Source organism: Hyla sarda, chromosome 1 (genome assembly GCF_029499605.1).
Source record: "Hyla sarda isolate aHylSar1 chromosome 1, aHylSar1.hap1, whole genome shotgun sequence".
NCBI classification, from domain to species: Eukaryota; Metazoa; Chordata; class Amphibia; order Anura; family Hylidae; genus Hyla; species Hyla sarda.
This window is the reverse complement of record NC_079189.1, coordinates 84,122,691-84,143,229: the sequence shown is the minus strand read 5'-3', so window position 1 is coordinate 84,143,229 and position 20,539 is coordinate 84,122,691. Positions and strand designations below refer to the sequence as shown.

The 20,539-nt window shown below is 48.8% G+C and overlaps 1 protein-coding gene across 3 annotated transcripts in view; it reads left to right on the top strand.

The window, feature by feature from the left end:
* Positions 1-20,539, top strand: part of PDS5A (PDS5 cohesin associated factor A) — a 146,364-nt gene that overhangs the window by 73,951 nt on the left and 51,874 nt on the right. For all 3 annotated transcript variants that reach the window (XM_056557039.1, XM_056557048.1, XM_056557032.1), the window contains exons 11-17: positions 2,243-2,388; positions 2,528-2,679; positions 2,838-2,951; positions 10,539-10,620; positions 12,372-12,420; positions 12,678-12,817; positions 19,277-19,392. In XM_056557039.1, coding sequence (XP_056413014.1) covers positions 2,243-2,388; positions 2,528-2,679; positions 2,838-2,951; positions 10,539-10,620; positions 12,372-12,420; positions 12,678-12,817; positions 19,277-19,392 — 799 coding nt within the window. The remainder of the gene's footprint in view (positions 1-2,242; positions 2,389-2,527; positions 2,680-2,837; positions 2,952-10,538; positions 10,621-12,371; positions 12,421-12,677; positions 12,818-19,276; positions 19,393-20,539) is intronic.

Genomic DNA, 20,539 nt, shown 5'->3' with positions numbered 1-20,539 from the left:
CCCGTATTTCCATGATGACCCCCCCCCCCTTGTGGCCGCTCCTTCACTCAGCTCTCCCAAGATTTCCGAAGCTAGAGCTGGGAGGGAGGGCATAGCGAAGGCAGAGCGGGAGGAGAGAGGAGGTATATACCCCCCTCATCTCTCTGCACTCGCTGTGACTTCGGAGGACGCAGGTCTGCATGGGAGAAAGAACAGAAAGCAGGGGAGAGAGGATGTATACGCCTCATGTCCCCCGAAGCTCTGCCTGTGTTCACTGAACGGAACGGGGGGATGACTAAGTGCAGGGGCTGGGGAATAAATCTCGGATTGGGGATGATTTCTATGTGTGATGGGGGGGACGGGGGGGGACTCCTGAATGACACATGCTGGGAGTTATAGTTCCTGTTGTGTGTATGCAGAAATGCACGTTGTTCGTACAGGGAAGCAGAAATGCACGTGGTTTGTACAGGGAAGCAGAAATGCACGGGGTTCATACAGGGAAGCAGAAATGCACGGGGTTCATACAGGGAAGCAGAAATGCACGGGGTTCATACAGGGAAGCAGAAATGCACGGGGTTCATACAGGGAAGCAGAAATGCACGGGGTTCGTACAGGGAAGCAGAAATGCACGGGGTCCGTACAGGGAAGCAGAAATGCACGGGGTCCGTACAGGGAAGCAGAAATGCACGGGGTCCGTACAGGGAAGCAGAAATGCACGGGGTCCGTACAGGGAAGCAGAAATGCACGGGGTCCGTACAGGGAAGCAGAAATGCACGGGGTCCGTACAGGGAAGCAGAAATGCACGGGGTCCGTACAGGGAAGCAGAAATGCACGGGGTCTGTACAGGGAAGCAGAAATGCACGGGGTCCGTACAGGGAAGCAGAAATGCACGGGGTCCGTACAGGGAAGCAGAAATGCACGGGGTCCGTACAGGGAAGCAGAAATGCACGGGGTCTGTACAGGGAAGCAGAAATGCACGGGGTCCGTACAGGGAAGCAGAAATGCACGGGGTCCGTACAGGGAAGCAGAAATGCACGGGGTCCGTACAGGGAAGCAGAAATGCACGGGGTCCGTACAGGGAAGCAGAAATGCACGGGGTCCGTACAGGGAAGCAGAAATGCACGGGGTCCATAAAGTGGTCCTTATGTCTGCGTTCATTGCACTGCAGCTTCGATAGAAAATTATGTCAGGAGGGGACGTACAGGAGCACAAACATACAGGAGAAATAACACTGTAGCATGTACATTGTCGTCCAGGAGAAATCGAGAAGGAGGAGAAAACGGATTTTGGCGGCGGCCGCCAGATGAAATCTACACTTGAAGAATTCTGCGAGTGGAGTTTCGATTAAATCACTAACTTGTCTAGGACTTAAGGACCAAGGGCGTTCCGGTACACCCTCTGCGTTTCCGCTCACCACTGTAAATCGTTTAGCAGCCATCCCGTGCCAACACCTGGGGGGGTCCTCAATTCAGATCGGCAATTTGCGGCAATTCCGGGTCATACGGGTCTCTGGTGACCTGGAAAATAAGGGTGATCAGGGCTGTTCAAGACAGTTACGATCACTCTGAAGGGAGAGGAGTGAGTTGGCAGGGATGCCACCCCTCCTATCCCTGCTATTGGTTTATCAGAAGCGAACGACCAATAGGGGGGGGGTTGTTAAGTTCGGTTCCCCTGTTCTGCCTACCCACGGTAGTCCGGGCATAGCGGGGGAACTGTTATGTGAGCGGCGGCGAAGGTCCCCTACCGATTGCGGGCGGCTAGCCTCCTCTAGGTGTGGCAATCCTGCTGGTGACTGGAACGAAACTTCAGCCCTCTAGATGCAGTTCTAGGCTTTAGGGTGCTACTGCTGTCTGTTAACCAAGCAGTAGTGCCCCCATGATCTGTCAGCTGATGATATTGTGGGGGGGGGGGGGGGATGATGAGGGGCGCATGATGGAGGCATTATATGTGAGGGGCGCATGCGCAATACCTCCAGCGGCCCCCAGATAGTTTGAGACCTCTGATTTATAGTAAATATTTACACATTAGGAGACCTAATTCAAGCATAGGATGATGCTAATAAATAACACTATTAGAAAAAAACTAACTCTGTAAGTGTCTTAAATACCAGTTCCAAACATTATGTGCACCTGAATTTACATAAGATCTACAACAAAGTTGTGCAGTAGTGGCAAGTATAATAAAGAGCTAACCAGTAAAGAAACTCTATATTTTGTGGCTTTAGGCATTTTCATTAATAAAAAGGTTAATATCTCTTTCATAGAGTTTCTGAAGGTGAGGTCACATGATCCCGAAGAAGCAATTCGTCATGATGTTATTGTGACCATTATTACAGCGGGGAAAAAGGATCTTGCTCTTGTAAATGATCAGCTGCTTGGTTTTGTTCGTGAGAGAACATTGGACAAGAGGGTAAGAAATTTAGTTGTAGTATCTTGAATACTAAATATAACTGTTCTGTTCACCTGTGGGCCTGAACACTCATTGGCATTGAAAAATTCTAATTTAATTTGACCTTAATTCATATGCATAATCTCTTCTATTTATATAGTGGAGAGTAAGGAAAGAAGCTATGATGGGCCTTGCTCAGCTGTACAAAAAGTATTGTCTACATGCTGAAGCCGGGAAGGAAGCTGCTGAGAAAGTGAACTGGATAAAGGATAAACTTTTACATATATATTACCAAAACAGCATTGATGACAAGTAAGTATTTATTTTTTGTGTTATATCCGGCAGTTGTTCATAGTAGTCTAAATCCATGTGCTCTTGAAAATAGTGCTTATTTTTTTTCTTGCAAGTTAATACTCCAGATATGTTAAATGTATAAGTAATTTAATTGTTCCTATTTAACTTTCTGCCAGGTTACTTGTAGAGAAAATCTTTGCCCAGTATCTTGTACCCCACAATATTGAAACAGAGGAAAGGATGAAATGTCTGTATTATTTGTATGCTAGTCTGGATCCAAATGCTGTGAAGTAAGTATACCATGTTACACAGTGGTATTTATATTAGAAGGCTTAACTTTTAATTCCTTGCTGTAAAGGAGCACAAATCGTTAAAGGAGCACATACGTACTGTGCATAGTCATCAGATATGTTTGTACGTATTACTTTACCTTCATTTAACTATTGTTTTGCACGCCACAGCTCATTGCTTAGTTTTTGCAGTCCTCGTTTTCATAATCTCTAACCCCTCAAGGATGCAGCAAATAATTTATTTTTTCATTTTTGCGATTTTCGTTTTTTTCCTCCTTACATTCTAATAGCCATAAGACTTTCAAGTTTTGTGCCACCAGTTGTGTTTTATAATGACATTGTTGTCATTATGAGGACCACAAAATCTACGGCAGATTTTTTTTTAAAATTATTTGTGGGACAAAATTGAAGGGGAACCCCTCCCCCTGCCATGTTGCTACTCTTGGGGGGGGTTCACTTACACATACTGCACTTTTCGGTAGGTCCATTTGATTACAACAGTACCCAATTTATTTATATGGGTTTTGTTTTATTTTACTACTATTTTACTACTTAGCACTTTATTTTCCTAAATATTTTAACTTTTTGGAGGAAAATAGGTATACTTAAAATTTCCCTCCTTATGACCCCTGTAAGTCTCCTTTCACACTACCGTTTTCGTCCAGTAGGTGACGTTTGGTTGTGCATGTCACGTCTTATTCTCTCACTATCCTAACGGAACTTATAGCGGACATTAGAGGAATCCCATTCAAGGGAATAGGATCCTCTTTGCCTGTTATATTTCCCGTTTTGCTCAGTTACAATAACAGACGTTAATGGCAACCGAAGTAGGAAAGAAAGAGGGGGAAAAAAAGCCATAAACTTCCGTTTGTAACGGAACAACAGTAAAGTGTAAAAGGAGCCTAACCCTTTTTTTTTCTCTATCTGCTCCATTGGGGGGGACAGACCATGGGTGTATGCTGCTGTCACTAGGAGGCTCGACACTATGGCAACAAGAGAAGTCTGCTCCTCCCAGCAGGGTATACCCGCCCACAGGCACCTGAGGTAATCAGTTTTAGCTTAGTGTCTTAAGGAGGTGGACATGGTCTGGAGTTCTCTCCTGACCAGGTCTTATGTTTTATTATTTTCCTAGTTAGGGATGTGTTAGTTTTTTTATTCCTTTTTCTTTCATGTTTTCAGGTGGGGATTCAGGAACTGCGGCTCACTGTTTCCCCATTGCGATTGAGGGGGCACAGACAATTGCGTATATGCGCTGTTAACCTCCTCTCGCCAATGGTCAGTGCCTGGGGTTGTACCTCATGGGTCCGAGTCCCCCTCGCTCGCACATGGTAGCTCGTCGTGATGCAGGTGACAGAAAGCTGACTGAAGACCTCACTGGGTAAGTTCTTCTGACTGAGGTGAGTATATTCCCTTTCTCCTATGTACAGCCTTGCAACCTCTGGAGACCCTCGCTTTTTTGCCCACTTTTTCTCAGGGGCTGGCCTGGACAGGGAGTTTTTCTATATTTATTGCTGGGATGAGCAGGAGCATTTTTGGACTGGGGCACAGCTTTATTCCTACTTTTCACTTTCCTGAACGATATGTGTGTGTGTGTGTGTGGCGTTTTACTATGCGGGCGCATGAAGCCCCGGCTTACTTTCGCTTTCGGCAGCAGTCGGCTGCCGGCGACATCTCGCTCGCTTCCCCGCAAGCGCATATGCGAATGACAGTGCGCTCGGGTAGAGGAGCGGGCTTGGGCGCCATTACTGACCTTGTCAGAAGCTGAGGGCACTATAGCTCCGCCCCCTCTTTTGTCGGGGCTTCTAAGAGGTGCGAATTAGCCTCCAATCAGCGATGTGCGTGTGTTTGTGAGAGGCAGGGGCCAATCGGCAGTGCCCTTGCTCCTGGCCCGCCCCTCTTTTGCTATTGGCCGACATTTCTCCACTAGAACTGAGTTCTCCTCACAGCAGCTGCCCTGGGGTCACAGACTTGGGCTGCACAGACGACTGTAAAAGCTGTGTTTCCAAAATGCCTGGTTCTGCTGAACCCAATTGCTCCCTCTAAACAGTTAACTGGAGCGTTAGCCACTCATTACATCTGTAAAAGCTAAAAGGCAATGTCCAGTGTGGAAGTTCAAGCAATTCTTGGAAGTTTATTCAGCAATTGGCCAACATAACAGGTGACGCGTTTCGGCCACAGTGCGTAGCCTTAATGGTACGATTAAGGCTACGCACTGTGGCCAAAACGCGTCACCTGTTTGTCATGTTGGCTAATTGCTGAATAAACTTCCAAGAATTGCTTGAACTTCCACGCTGGACATTGCCTTTTGTCTTTGCTGCTACTCTGGATCGAGGGTCCGGTCCTAGTCTCGTGTCGTGGAGTGGGCGAGAGGGAGAGCTGTGTCTACCATTGTTTGATCTGTAAAAGCAGTATCTCAAAAATGTCTGTTTCTGCTGAACCACTTGTTATGCCTGCTCCACTGCTCCCCCCAGACCCCCCTGCTATTCTACCCCGGTTGTCTACCAGACCCGGTGGGTTCGGCCGCCCCTCCTGCCTGGGTTCTCTCCGTCCCCCAGTCTATATTCGACTTGGCTCAGGTCTCCCGTTATGTGGTGACTGCATTGGAGTCACTCCCCCTATACTGATGCTCTTGCAGCGTCATGGTTTTTTTATTTTTTTTTTCTCCATCTGACTCATCCTGCGTGCCTTCTGGCAGGCATGGGCGCTCCCCTCACAGCCATCGCTCCCTTACTCCGTCCTGTAGCAAGCGTCGCTCCCCTAGAGGATGCTCCCATGGTCACCGCTCTTGCTCTCCAGACCCGCGTACCTGGTCAGTCTCCCGCTCTTCCACCTGGAGAACTTGTGGATGCAGTTTTCTGATTCGGCCTCTGATCCAGAGGACCACACGGATATGTCGGACATGGTGCACTCATTGGTCTCGGCCACAAGAGACACCTTCCATCTAGAGGACCCAGGAACTTCAGACGTGGCTCCATAAGTTTCCTTTAATCGTGCCTCACCTCGTTCCCATTCACCTGGAGAACTTGCGGAGGAGGTTTCTGATTCGGCCTCCGACTTAAAGGAACGCACGGATGCCTGATGTGGTGTACTCATTGGTTTCGGCCATAAGAGACACCTTCCAGCTAAAGGACCCAGGAACTTCAGACATGGCTCTAGAAGTCTCCTTTTCTTCGTGCCTGACCGGCTCCCTAGACCTTCAGCTCTCACGCTGAATTTTACGCCCTGCTGGTATCTGCCTGGAGGCACCCTGACAAGAAGTTTCAGGAAACATAGAAGGTTCAAGCACGGTATCCCTTCGCCCAGGACCTCATTGCTCGGTGGACCTCCTCTCCAACTGTGGATCTGCCGGTCTCCCGCCTCTAAGGCGCCTACCGGGCCTTTGCCTGATGCGGCTGCCTTCAAGATCCAGCCGACATGAAGGTGGAGACTTTGGCAAACTTTGATTTGAGACAGCAGGATCTTCCTGCTTTTGCTCTGGCCTCGGGGTCAAGGGACCTTTCAGTATGGTCTCCCATCTCCGCCAGGGTAGTCTTCAAGATCCCGCTGGAGGATTTATTTAATCTAGCTCCCGATGCTCCGCAGCTGGAGATTTTCTGTTCCATGCGCAGCCACTGTGCTGCCTTTGCCACAAGCTACCTGGTAGCCACCGTCCCTCCATGTGGCTTAAAGCCTGGAATGTGGACGCCGCCTTCAGGAAGTGAGGCGTTGGGCGGAAAAGAGTTCTTTATTACCTCTGGATACGGCTCACAGAACCGCTTTCCGTCGTAAGTCCTCCTTCGGGTTCTGCGGACCTTTGGTGCCACAACAGGGTACCAACAAAAGGGTCCAGCCAGGTGCCTTCACAAGAAGAGGGCTCCCTCCTTCCGGACCTGTCCCTCCCGGAGGTCGGCTATCCGTTCAGGCCATTTTGCGGCCCCATCAGGCACCCATAGGCCTTCCTCGATCTGATGGATCTTCCCCACCCGCCGACCTTTCTCGGGTGGTTGGTCGCCTCTTACTCTTCCGGGATGCCTGGACCACGCACATTCATTGTCCCGGTTCCTTCTTGGGAATGTTTTCGAGGTTTATTCCAACCTCTTCGTGGTCCCTAAGAAAGGCGTTTCTGTTTGCCCAATCTTGGTTCTCGAGTATCTCAGCCAGCATCTTCTGCTTCCCAACCCGAATGAAGTCTCTCTGTTCGGTGCTGGTGTCCCTGGTTCATGGGGAATTTTCGTTCCTCGGTGAACATCAAGGATGCCTGCCTCCACATCTCATTGTATCGGTCATCAGCGGTGCCTCCGCTTTGCAGTTCCGGATGGTCATTTTCTATTGTTGCTCTCCATTTCGGTCTGGCCACTTCTCCGTGGACCTTTAACAAAGTCCTCGTGCTTGTGATAGCCCCTTTTACTTTTACAGTTGTTTCCGTGATTCTTTACTTGGGCGACCTTCTGATCAGAGCTCCAGCCAGAGCCCAAATCCTGGAGAGTCTTAGTTTCAACCTCCAGACCTTGTCTCTCTTCGGTTGGATGGTCATTCGCGACAAGTCCTACCGCTTTTCTGGGGCTCCAGTTCGACACGGCCTCTGCCTGCTTTCAACTCCGCCGACCAATTGGCTGACTCTTATCAAGAGTCTCATGACTTCAGCACCCTGCTCCAGTTTCCATTCGCTTTTGCATGGATGTCCTGGGTCGGTTAGCGGCGGCCGTGGACGCCGTGCCATTTGCCCAGTTTCATCACTGTCCTCTTCAATTGGTGATTCTCTTCCGGTGGGACAGGTCTCCATTGTCACTCGACAGTCTTGTCGGTCCCTTCTATGGTGGCTTAGTTTCCCCCCTGCTTTTTCGGGGGGGCTACTTCTTGCCCCTCCCTGCCAGTCTATCGGGCTGGGGAGGTGTTTTCAAGGACTGGCCGGTCTGGGGCCTTGGTCCCTCGAGAAGCCCTTTTTCCCTTCAACATGTTGGGGCCTAAGGCAATCCTTTCTTTGCTTGCTTCTTGGGGAATTCCCTTCTGGGCGGAACTCAGGTTTCCGGCCAGCTCAGCTCTTTTAATTCCGGGCGTTTCTGGGATGTGGTCTTTCTCAGCCGCTCCTCAGCCATCCAAGGCGAGTGGTCCCTACATCCGGAGGTGTTTGCAGTGATCTGAAACCTCTGGGGTGCTCCAGGCTTGTACCTCTGCACATCCTGCCACACCCAAGCGCTCTTCTTTCTTGGTCGGGCTTTGTCCTACCTTTTTTTTTTTTTTTGGTCGGGCTTTGCCCTACCTTATCTGTTTCCTCCCCTTCCCCTCTTTCGGGGTCCTGAGGAAACTCACAGCAGAGGGCGTTCCCGCCATTCTCGTGGCCCAGACTGGCCCCGGCAGGCGTGGTACGTCATCGTGGTCAGACTTCTGTACTACTTACCTCTACACCTTCCCTATCGTCCAGACCTCCTATATCAGGTCTCCTGTGCCACCCCTATTTACACCTCTGCTTTCGATGGCGTAGAGGTTGAGACAGCGGTTCTGAGGACCCGTGGTTTCTCTTCCCAAGTGGTTCACACCATGCTTAGGGCTCACAAGCCTTCCTCTGCAAAGATTTACCTTCATACCTGGCAGTCTTATTTCTGTTGGTGTGAAACTCAGCCTTTTTCTCCGGTCGTGGTTGACTTTCAGCTCCCTTAAGGGGTCAAAGGTTCGGCCATTTCCATTCTTTTTCAATGTTCTTTGGCGTTCAATTAGCATGTCCGAACCTAGTTCAGGGAGTGGCACAAGCTGCCCCTCCTTATCAGTCCCCTTTTTTCCCTTGGGACTTACACTTGGTCTTAGGTGCTCTGCAAGACTCCTCTTTTGACCCTCTCAGGGACATTTCTCCATCTCCTTCCCGGAAGGTGGCGTTCCTTATTGCTCTTACTTCTGTTAGGAGGGTGTCAGAGCTGGTAGCTCTTTCCTGCCGTTCTCTCTTCCTGGTGGTATACCAGGACAAGTTGTTTTCCGTTCAGGTCTGTCCTTCCTTACCTGAAATCATTTCTGACGTTTTCATCTCAATGAGAACATCGTCCTAACATCCTCTTGTCCGGCCCCTTCTCATGCCTGGAAGCGTTTGTTCCACATCTTGGTTGTGGTGAGGGCTGTTAAGATTTGATTCTCAGTCACTCTTTCCTTTCGGCAGTGTGACCCCCTTTTTTGTTTTTCCGGAAGGTCGTTGTATAGGACAACCTGCTTCTACGACCACCATTTTTCGGTGGATCCGGTCTGCTCTTTTTGGGAGCTTACCGCTGCAAGGGGAAGATCCCACTCTTCAGGGGTTTGGCTCATTCCACCTGTTTTTCGGGGCATCCTGGGCCCTCCGCTACGCGGCTTCGGACTTGCAGTTCTGTAAGGCGTCCGCGTGGTCGTCTTTGTACACTTTCTCAAGGTGCTGCCAGATTCATGCCTTTGCATCAGTTGATGCTACTCTGGGCTGTAAGATGTTGCAGACGGCGGTGGTCCAACCGTCCACCTGTCTGATTCCTTACCCACCCAAGGGATGGCTTTGGTACGTCCCATGGTCTGTGTCCCCCAATGGAGCCAATAGAGAAAAGGATATTTTTTTTATGCTTAGTGTAAAATCTTTCTCGAAGGATCCATTGGTGGACACAGCTCCCACCCTTTTTTCTGGTGTTCCTATTTCAGTTATCTATCCGAAGGTGTGTTCAGTTGCCTTTTCTTCTGATTGTTCACACAGTTTGTGGTTTTCTCTTGATCTGTCGGTCTTCTCCTATTGCTCTGGGACTAAAACTGATTACCTCAGGTGCCTGTGGGCGGGTATACCCTGCTGGGAGGAGCCGACTTATCTTGTTGCCATAGTGTTGAGCCTCCTAGTGGCAGCAGCATACACCCATGGTCTGTGTCCCCTAATGGATCCTTCGAGAATGAGATTTTACGGTAAGCATTAAAAATCTAAATTTTTTTGTATATGGGGGCTGTATGAGGGCTTGCTTTTCGTGCTGTGACCTGTATTTTTTATTAGTACCATTTTTCATTTGATGAGACTTTTTGATCACCTTTTACTCCATTTTGTTTACATTATTTTAGAGATTTGTTTTTTCTCCCACTAACTGCAGTCATTGCAAACACTGAACAATAATGTGAATTAGCACAGAATTGATCAGTCAGTGTTATCAGCAGTCCATTACTACAGGCTGCTTGCAGATATGGAGCCCAGACAGGACTGAGGCAGCTAGGGACTCTCCACCCCTCCCTCCATTGTGGTCCCGAACAGCTCCATTAGCTAACCCACAATGATTTTTGTTACTTGTTTAAAGGATTAATGTTGGACATCGGTCTAATTGGTGATGTTTGACATTAGCTTTGTGTCCATGCTGCTTATAGCAGCCCCGGGACTCACCATGTATTGAGTGCACTCATCTCCTGAGTAGACTTCATACAACGGTAGGGGATTCAGAACATTAATGTACGTCCTGCATTCCTCTAAGGGTTAAACTGTAGATGACCTGCAAGGGATCTTCTGCTTTTTGGTTAAAGGCTACTGAGCAACTCTTAGTATTCCTTCAGAGTTCCGCTGTAACTGTTGTAAAATTGATACCTGCATTTCACATGTTCCTTATGTAATGGGTTTCTTTAATACTTTAGGGCGCTTAATGAGATGTGGAAGTGTCAGAATATGTTAAGAAGTCATGTCCGAGAGTTATTAGATTTACACAAGCAGCCAGCAGTAAGTATTTTGTATCATAACAAAGGCTGGTCTTGGGCTTTTTGAAAAGTCATGAATAGCTGGTCCAGCACCCCTTTTGACAGCTGTTTACCAGAGCTGAAACAACCTCATATACAGAGTAAATGGAGGTTTCAGTCGGATCTTAGCTCCAGTAAGGCTGGGTTCACACTACGTTTTCTCCCATACGGGAGCGCATACGGCAGGGGAGAGCTAAAAGCTTGCGCTCCCGTATGTCACCGTATGCGCTCCCGTATGTCATTCATTTCAATGAGCCGACCGGAGTGAAACGTTCGGTCCGGGCGGCTCATTTTTGCGCCATATGCGCTTATACAACCGGACCTAAAACCGTGGTTGACCACAGTTTTAGGTCCGGTTGTAAAAGCGCATACGGCGCAAAAATGAGCTGACCGAACGTTTCACTCCGGTCGGCTCATTGAAATGAATGACATACGGGAGCGCATACGGTGACATACGGGAGCGCGAGCTTTTAGCTCCCCCCTGCCGTATGCGCTCCCGTATGGGGGAAAACGTAGTGTGAACCCAGCCTAACCCAGCACGGCCATAACACAGTTTGTAAGTAGCTGTTCAGGCTCTTTTTTTACTGTGAATAAGTAGCTGATAGGCAGAAGTTTGAGTCATTTGAATCTTTACCAGTCAGAAGGCCTGTACTAAGTCCGGAGAAAACCCCATAAAATTAAACAGAATGAATATTAAATTATGCGCACTTCTAATTGAAATTTGATGTCCCAGATTTATCAATCTCAATGAAACCCAAACTAGGTTTAGAGACAAAGTTCCATATGAAGATAAGGAAAACAGGGCAACTCACCATAGATGCTTCAACTTCTTTATTCTTGCAATTAAAGAGACAGGACAGTGTACATGGGTACGTACGTACGTGCGGACGGACGGACCATACAGAAATCCTTCTGTGTGGCATGTTAGCATCTTAGAAGGATTTCTGTATTTTCCATCCGCACGTACCCATGTACACTGTTCTGTCTCTTTGTTTGCATGAATAAGTTGAAGCCTCTCTGGTGAGTTGCCCTGTTTTTCTATTCTTCATATGGAACTTTGTATCTACTACTGTTTCTAACAGTGAGCACCACCGTATGCAAATATAGCTGATGCTGCACGTAGGGGGAAGTATATATGCTGGATATATGCAGTGCCAAGCTATTTTTTTCTTTGACTGTTTTGTGGAAACTGGGTTTGGGTTTTTCCTAGAGCAGGGGTCTCAAACTCAAATTATCTGGGGGCCACTGGAGGTAGCAGCTGGATGAGGCTGGGCCGCATGCGCCCCTCACATATAATTCTCCCATCATATGCCCCTCATCATCCACCAGCAACACCCCCCACCAGCAGTAGCACCCCCATCATCCACCAGCAACACCCCCCTACCCCCCTGTGGTAATAGCATGAGCTGATGAATGATGAGGGTGCTACTGGTGGGGGGTGTTGTCGGATCATTGGGACGCTGCTGCCAGGGCAGTAGCACCCTCATCATCCACCAGCAACATCCCCCCCCCCCCCCCCCCCCCAGCAGTAGCTCCCCCATCATCCACCAGCAACTTTGTGTGGTTAAATTGTTTTAGAAATAAATATTTCGTACAACCACTTGTTATCAAAATCTTTAGAAATTTCTGAAAAATCAGTGTACCTCTTTCTCAATTATTTATAGTAAGTAATTTCTCCTCATATTTAAGTTTTGTTTGTACTTAATGTGTGTTGTCTTATTCCTCTTTTTACAGTCTGAAGCAAATAATACAGCCATGTTTGGAAAATTAATGACTATAGCAAGTGAGTAATTCCCTCCTAAAATCACTGCCTTATGTACAGAAAGTTCAGTTTTGTGTGCCAAATGCAAGATGACAGGACTTGAAACGTTTTAAAGCTGCTTCATTTGTTCTAGTTCTGCTGCTCATTTAAAAGAATTGTTTGTGTGTGTGCGAGCGCCTTACCCTTCATATAAAAGTTTTCTGGAAGAAAGGAATATACTGCAGTAGTTTTTCTGAAATTCAGAATACATATTAATTTGTATTTATAACTTCTTATAGAAAATTTACCCGATCCTGGCAAAGCACAAGATTTCGTCAAAAAGTTTAATCAGGTTTTGGGTGATGATGAGAAGCTTCGTTCTCAGCTAGAGTTGCTCATAAGCCCAACATGCTCATGTAAACAGGCAGATGTCTGTGTGGTAAGTAAGCAATGTTTTTTGTCTGTTTTTGTTTTGTTTTTTCCATGTTTGTTGGAATGTTTTAGCATTTATATTGTAGCTGAAATTTGTATTGTAGTACCCCACCGTAGTTCCCCCAAAATATGGAGGATCACATTAATTAAGTAGATTAAACGATCTCATACGTCTGCTGTGCCACTTAAGTGATCTCTTTCGAACTAAATAAGCCATGAAACCTCATTAAATTTGTTCCTAGTCTTTGTTCATTTACTATGGGTACAAATGTACACTTTTAAAGTACCTTGCCAACCTCCTTCATTAAAGGCTATGTGCTAAACCTGTAATCTTGGAGGCACATCTGCCCATTTCCTATTTACATTTTTTTTTATCTGCTCCATTGGGGGACACAGACCGTGGGTGTATGCTGCTGTCTCTAGGAGGTGTGACACTATGGTAATAAAAAAAGTCGGCTCCTCTCCAGCAGGATATACCTGCCTTCAGGCCCTGAGCTAACCAGTTTAAGCTTAGTGTCTGAAGGAGGTGGACATGGTCTGGAATTCTCCAGACCAGGTCTTCTGATTTTTTGGTTTTCCTATTATGGGGACGTGTTAGTTTTTTATTCCTTTTTCTTTTCTGTTTTCAGGTGGGGACTCAGGGACTCCGGTTCCCTGTTTCCCCATTGCGAGAAAGGGGGCACAGACATTGCGTATATGTGCTGTTCACCCCCCTCGCCAACGGTCAGTGCCTGGGTTGGTACCTTATGGGTCCGGGTCTCCCTATTTCCCTGCTCGCCTCGCTCGTGCATAGCAGCCAGGCGTGATGCAGGTATCTAAAGCTAACTGAAGACTCCATTAGGTAAGTACTTTCCTCCCGTTTCTCCTTAGGTACGGACTTGCAACCTCTGGCCCACCTTTCAGTTTATGGGGCTGGCTTATACAGGGGCTGGACTTTTATTCTGGGGAGCAGTGGCATTTCAGAGGGCATGTAATCTATCTTTACATTGGGCACTTCACTGTATGTGTGTTCCTTGCGACTATGTCCGCAGCGCTGGTACGGGCCGGGCGCTCTCAGCGCCGGCTTACTTTCACTTCTCCGGCAGCGCCTTATATGCGGCTGACAGCTGCGGCGCTTTAACTTTCTCCGGCAGTCTCTGCCGGCATATAGGCCGCCCGCTCTATTTCCCCGAGCGCATATGCGGCTGACATGTGCGCTCGGGACAAGGAGCGGGCGCCATTACAGCTTCCTCTCGGCAGTCTATAGCTCCGCCAACAGGGCTGTTGGAGCTCTTCAGAGGCGCGAAGTAGCCTCCAATCAGCCCCGTGGGCACGATTTTCAGTTAGAAGGGGCCAATTAGTTAGTGCCTCTGCTTCAGGCACGCCCCTCTCCCCCTATTGACTGGCCTGTTTCTTACACTCTAGCTGCACGGAGCAGAGTTCTCCTCACTGCAGCTGCCAGGGGACACAGACTAGGGTGAGAGTTCCTGTCTCTTTTCTCATTATGTCCATACCCAGAGCTGTTCCTCCCTCTAATCAGAAACCTGGAACGTCAGTTACTTTTTTTTGTCTGTAAGCACTGTAATACCAAGATGTCTGGCTCTGCTGAGCCCACTTGCCCTGCCTGCTCCACTGCTCCTCCAGATCCCCTGGTACCCCCTGATGCCCTTTCGGTTCCAGTGGATTCAGCCTGGGTTTCTTCCCTGACCCAATATATGGCTGACTTGACCTAAGTCTCCCGTTCGGTGGCTGAGGCCTCCCAGGAAGTGGTGTCCGCCTTGAAGGGGTATTCCTTGCGCAGGGCCTCTGAGAGGGCCCGCTCCTCGTCTCCACATACTTCACGCTCTCACAAGCGTACTAGGGGTGCCTCGTCTGACTCTTCCATTGAGTCTTCAGATAGACGTGGGCGTTCCCCACTCGTGGGTCCCCTCCACCCGTCATCTGGGCACAAACGTCTCTCCTCCGGAGGACGTTCTCGGAGTCGCCGCTCTGCCACGCCAGAGCCGCGTACCCGGTCAGGGTCGCCCCCCTCCAGGACTGCCTCTACTCGTTCACATTCTCCTGGTGAACTGGCGGGCGAGGCTTCCGAGCCGGCATCTGACTCAGAGGACCGCTCTGATTCAGTTGAAACGGTGAACTCATTGGTTACACCCATAAGAGACACCTTTCACTTAGAGGACCCAGGATCTTCGGATGTCACTCCAGGAGTTACCTTTCATCGTGCTAAGCCAGCACCTCAAAGGTTTTAGCTCTCACGCTGACTTTGACGACATTCTGGAATCTTCATGGAAACATCCAGACAAGAGGTTCCCGGGAATCAAGACGGTTCAAGAACGTTATCCATTTGACAAGGACTTTGTCACTAAGGTGGTTTCCCCTCCCTCAGTGGATCCACCAATCTCCAGGATCTCTAAGGCGACTACACTGCCACTGGCAGATGCCGCTGCCTTCAAGGATTCCACAGACAAGAAGGTAGAATCCCTAGCGAATTTTGCATCTGAAGCAGCTGGCTCTTCTCATCATCGCCTCGACATGGGGGTACAAGGCCCTGTCGGAGTGGTGCCAAAAGCTCCATCAGGATATCTTAGCGGGATCCCCCCCAGAGGATCTATCTACTCTGGCTCTCCAATGCTCTAAAGCTGGGGGCTTCCTGTGCGCAGCTTCCATGCAGTCAGCCCGTTGTTCTGCCTTTGCTGTGGGTCACCTAGTGGCTCTCCGCCGCTCTATGTGGGTTAAAGCTTGGAATGCAGATGCCGCTTCCAAAAGGTCTCTCACTGAGCTTCCTTTTACGGGTGGCTGTCTTTTTGGCAAGCGCCTTGATGAGATTATCTCTGAGGCGACGGGAGGTAAGAGTTCCTTGTTGCCTCAAAATAAGGCTCGCCCTACTTCTCAAAGGAAGTCCTCTTCCTTTCGGTCCTTTCGGACCTTTGGCTCCAGCAAAGGGTCTGGGCAGGCGCCTTCGCGGGACAAGAAGGCTCCCTCTTTCTGGGCGCACCGTCTTTGAAGTCGGACTCCAACCGGTGCGGCCGTTTTGCGCCCAAATTAGGCAACCGCAAACCCACTTCTGCATGAAGTGAGGCCCCCACCCGGGGTTTTTTCTCGGGTGGGAGGTCGTCTCTTACTTTTTCGAGACATCTGGACCTCACACATTCAGGACTCTTGGGTCAGGGACGTGGTGTCCAACGGTAACCAAATCGAATTTGCCTCCCTTCCGAGGGATCGCTTTTTTCGATTCCGGGCCCCCCAGTCTCCTTCTCTGGCGAAGCAATTTCGATAGGCTTTCCAGTCTCTGCTTCTCCAGGGGGTGATCGTTCCCGTTCCTCCAGGGGAACGGTTTCGGTGTTTCTTTTCCAATCTTTTTGTGGTTCCCAAGAAGGACGGTTCTGTGCGACCAATCCTAGACCTCAAGCGTCTCAACCGTCATCTTCTTATCCGCCACTTCCGAATGGAATCTCTCCGTTCGGTGGTGGCGTCCCTGGAACAAGTGGAGTTTCATTGGTGAACATCAAGGATGCCTACCTCCATGTGCCAATATTTCCAGGCCATCATCGGTACCTCCACTTTGCGGTTCCGGAGGGACATTTTCAATTCTTAGCCCTCCCTTTTGGTCTGGCCACAGCTCCTCGGGTCTTTACCAAGATCCTTGCGCCAGTGATGGGCCTTTTACGGTCGAGGAGAGTCTCGGTGATACCCTACCTGGACGGCCTTCTCATCAAGGCTCCAACCAGAGCCCTCTAGAGAATGTGGACGTCACTCTCCACACTCTGGATCGCTTCGGGTGGATGGTCAACCGGGACAAGTCGGTCCTCTGTCCTACCCAGTCTCTAACCTTCTTGGGACTTCGCTTCGAGATGGCCTCTGCTCGAATTTGCCTCTCGCCGGACAAACGTCTGGCGCTTCTGTCGGGGATCCAATCTCTTCGGACCCAGGTCTCAGTCCCCATCCGCACTTGTATAGAAGTCCTGGGTCGGATGGTGGCAACTATGGAGGCCGTACCCTTTGCCCAGTTTCATTACCGCCCCCTTCAACTGGCGGTTCTCTCTCGATGGAACAGGTTTCCTCTGTCCCTCGATCGTCAGATTGTTCTCCCTCGCAGGGTCAGTCAGTCTCTGCTCTGGTTGCTCCACTCCCCCCTTCTTCTCCAAGAGTGGTCATTTCTTCCCCTTCACTGGCAGGTAGTTAAAACGGATGCCAGCCTGTCAGGCTGGGGCGGTATGTTCAGGGATTGGACGGTTCAGGGACTCTGGTCTCCCCGAGAGACCCTTCTTCCGATGAACATATTGGAATTACAGGCGATTCTTCTTTGGGAGGCCCGGCTTCAGTCTTGTCCTGTCCGTGTCCAGTCGGACAACGCCACGGCCGTGGCGTACATAAATCGGCAAGGCGGCACTCGCAGCTCGGCCGCCATGGCCAAGGTTCAGGCCATTTCGGCGCTTCACATTCCGGGAGTGCTCAACTGGGAAGTGGACTTCCTCAGTCGGTCCTCACCCGACCCCGGGGAGTGGTCTCTACATCCAGTGGTCTTCGCGCAACTATTCGACCTCTGGGGCATTCCGGACGTGGACCTCTTCGCGTCCCGGCACAATCGGAAGATCCTTCCTTTTGTGTCCAAGTCCCAGGACCCTCAGGCTCTGGCCGTGGACGCCCTACTGATTCCTTGGGCGGGGTTTGCCCTACCCCATCTGTTCCCTCCCATTCCGCTCCTTCCCAGGGTTCCGAGGAAGCTCAAAACAGAGGACGTCCCCACCATTCTGGTAGCTCCAGATTGGCCCCGAAGGTCGTGGTACGCCGACGTAGTCAGACTCCTGGACGACGCTCCACTGCGCCTACCGCTCCGTTCGGATCTGCTCTCTCAGGGTCCTCTTTGCCACCCCAATTTACAGTCGCTGCATTTGACGGCGTGGCGGTTGAGACCGCGGTTTTGAGGGGCCGCGGGTTCTCTTCCCAAGTCATTCACACCATGCTCAGGGCTTGTAAGCCCTCCTCCGCAAGAATTTACCACCTTACTTGGCGGTCTTATTTTCGTTGGTGTGAAGCTCAGGACTTATCCCCTGTAACCTTCTCGGTTCCCCGTCTTCTCTCCTTTTTGCAGTCAGGTTTGGAACTGGGGTTGTCTCTCAGTTCCCTTAAAGGTCAGGTTTCGGCCCTTGCTTTTCTTTTCCAGCGACCCCTGGCTTCTAATTCTCATGTCCTGACCTTTCTTCAAGGAGTGGCGCATGCTGTTCCTCCTTATTGGTCACCCTCTCGGTACTTGAATTTGGTTCTGCGTGCCCTCCAGGGTGAACCCTTTGAGCCCCTTAGAGAGGTGTCTCTCCGCCTACTTTCTTGGAAAGTGGCGTTTCTTATTGCCATCACCTCCATCAGGAGGGTGTCTGAATTGGCAGCTCTCTCCTGCCGTTCTCAGTTTCTGGTGATCCATCAGGACAAGGTTGTTTTCCGGACAGATCCTTCCTTTTTGCCTAAGGTGGTTTCAGCCTTTCATCTCAATGAGGACATTGTCCTCCCGTCTTTTTGTCCTGCTCCTTGTCATCCTAAGGAGCGCTTACTACACAAGCTGGATGTAGTTCGCGCTGTTCGGTCTAATCTCTCCATCACTTCTTCGTTTCATCAGTGTGATTCCTTTTTCGTCCTTACGGAAGGTAGTCGTAAGGGACAACCTGCTTCCAAGACCACCATTTCTCGGTGGATTCGGTCCGCCATTTCGGAAGCCTATCGCTGTAAGGGGAATATTCCTACTTTCAGGGTTGTGGCTCATTCTACCCGTTCTGTTGGGGCATCCTTGGCTCTCCAGAATAGGGCCTCGGCCTCGCAGATTTGCAAGGCGGCTACCTGGTTGTCTTTGCACACTTTCTCAAGGTTCTACAGAGTTCATACCTTCGCATCGGCTGATGCTAGTCTGGGTTGTAAAGTGTTGCAGGCGGCAGTGGATCGGCCGTCTGCCTGGCTGCTTATCTGCCCACCCAAGGGACGGCTTTGGAACGTCCCACAGTTTTTGTCCCCCAATGGAGCCAATAGAGAAAAGGAGATTTTTGTCTACTTACCGTAAAATCTCTTTCTCGGAGGATCCATTGGGGGACACAGCTCCCGCCCTTTTTGGAGTTTCCTTTGTTCCCTGTCCGAGGGTGTGTTCAGTTATGTTGTTCTTCTGGTTCTCGGACAGTTTTGAGTTTTTCTTTGACCTGTTGGTCTCCTCCTATTGCTCTGGAACTTAAACTGATTAGTTCAGGGCCTTAAGGCGGGTATATCCTGCTGGGAGGAGACGACTTTTTTTTTACCATAGTGTCACACCTCCTAGAGACAGCAGCATACACCCACAGTCTGTGTCCCACGGTCTGTGTCCCCCAATGGATACTATGAGAAAGAGATTTTACAGTAAGTAGACAAAAATCTCCTCTTCATTTATTTTTTATTTTTTTTGTAACAGAATTTCTGTAAAATGTTACTTCTCTCATAATTGAAGAATTTGACAATTTTTTTTCTTTTAAAGAGAGAAATTGCCAGAAAACTTGCAAACCCTAAACAACCAACAAATCCATTCTTAGAAATGGTGAAGTTCTTACTGGAAAGGATAGCCCCTGTACATATAGATTCAGAAGCAATCAGGTATGTAAAACTTATTTTTATTCTTAGTCTATAAAACCCATCAATTCAGCTGCAGAAAATAAAACACCTCCTTCACCTGTTAAGTCGATTGTTAACGCTGCTCTGCATATCTTTATTTTTCTGGAGCATCTATGCAACCAGTAACCTGTCTTCAGCAATAATGCTAACCTTTATGGCACATGACTGCTAAAGCTAGTGATTGGATGCAGAGGTCAGTGGGACCACTGGTTTATCAGCACTGAAGCAGCAGAGGATCCAAGGGAGATCTTTTATTTAGTTTTACTTCTGGGATAACCCCTTTTTTTAAAGTAGGTTCACATATACCTCATCCCTTGCATATTTCCCAAATCTAATACTGTCAGACACACAGGGCTACCCAGCGGCTGGATCGCTTGTTGGTGTATATCTGCTGCGTGAAATATGCTTCAGATGCGCTATGTGTGAACTTACCTCTAAGCTGGGTTCACGTCATGTTTGCATTATGGAGGAAATTTATCAAAACCTGTGGAGAAGCAAAGTTGACCAGTTGCCCATAGCAACCAATCGGCTTACTACTTACATTCTTAACAAGGCCTCTGAAAAATTAAAGAAGCTATGGACAACTGGTCAGCTTTGCCCCTCCACAGGTTTTGATAAATTTCCCCCTATGTCACTAGTGTACATTTGGATAACTGCAAAAAGGTTTACAGGCATATACCATGGGAGTCCATTAAAATGTACTAAACCCAACATAGTCTAGTTTCTACGTTTGACCTATTTTCGCAGATGTATACTTTACTTTTCTATATCCTTTTCATAGCCTCAAAAGTGTGATGGGTTTTTAAATTCCTCTAAAAATATATAGAGGAATAAGACAAAATCAGGCTATTGGTATTTTATTCTATTTGTCAGTGGGCGAACCGTGATACACATTGGTTGTCCGGTGATGTATAGCCCAAACATTATGTAATTCCAGCCTTAGCCGTTTGAATACTGAGAAAGTTGTCCTGCTGCTGTACCTTTATAGCGGTCTAATTTAGCAACTCTCTTAAAACAGCTTAAAGCTGTACAAAGGGATCTAAGGTTTTAGCTGTTCAGGGCTTCTGTAGTAACTTCATTATTAGAATGAAGTTGTTTGTAAGAGTTTCAAGCAATCGTGATATGGCTG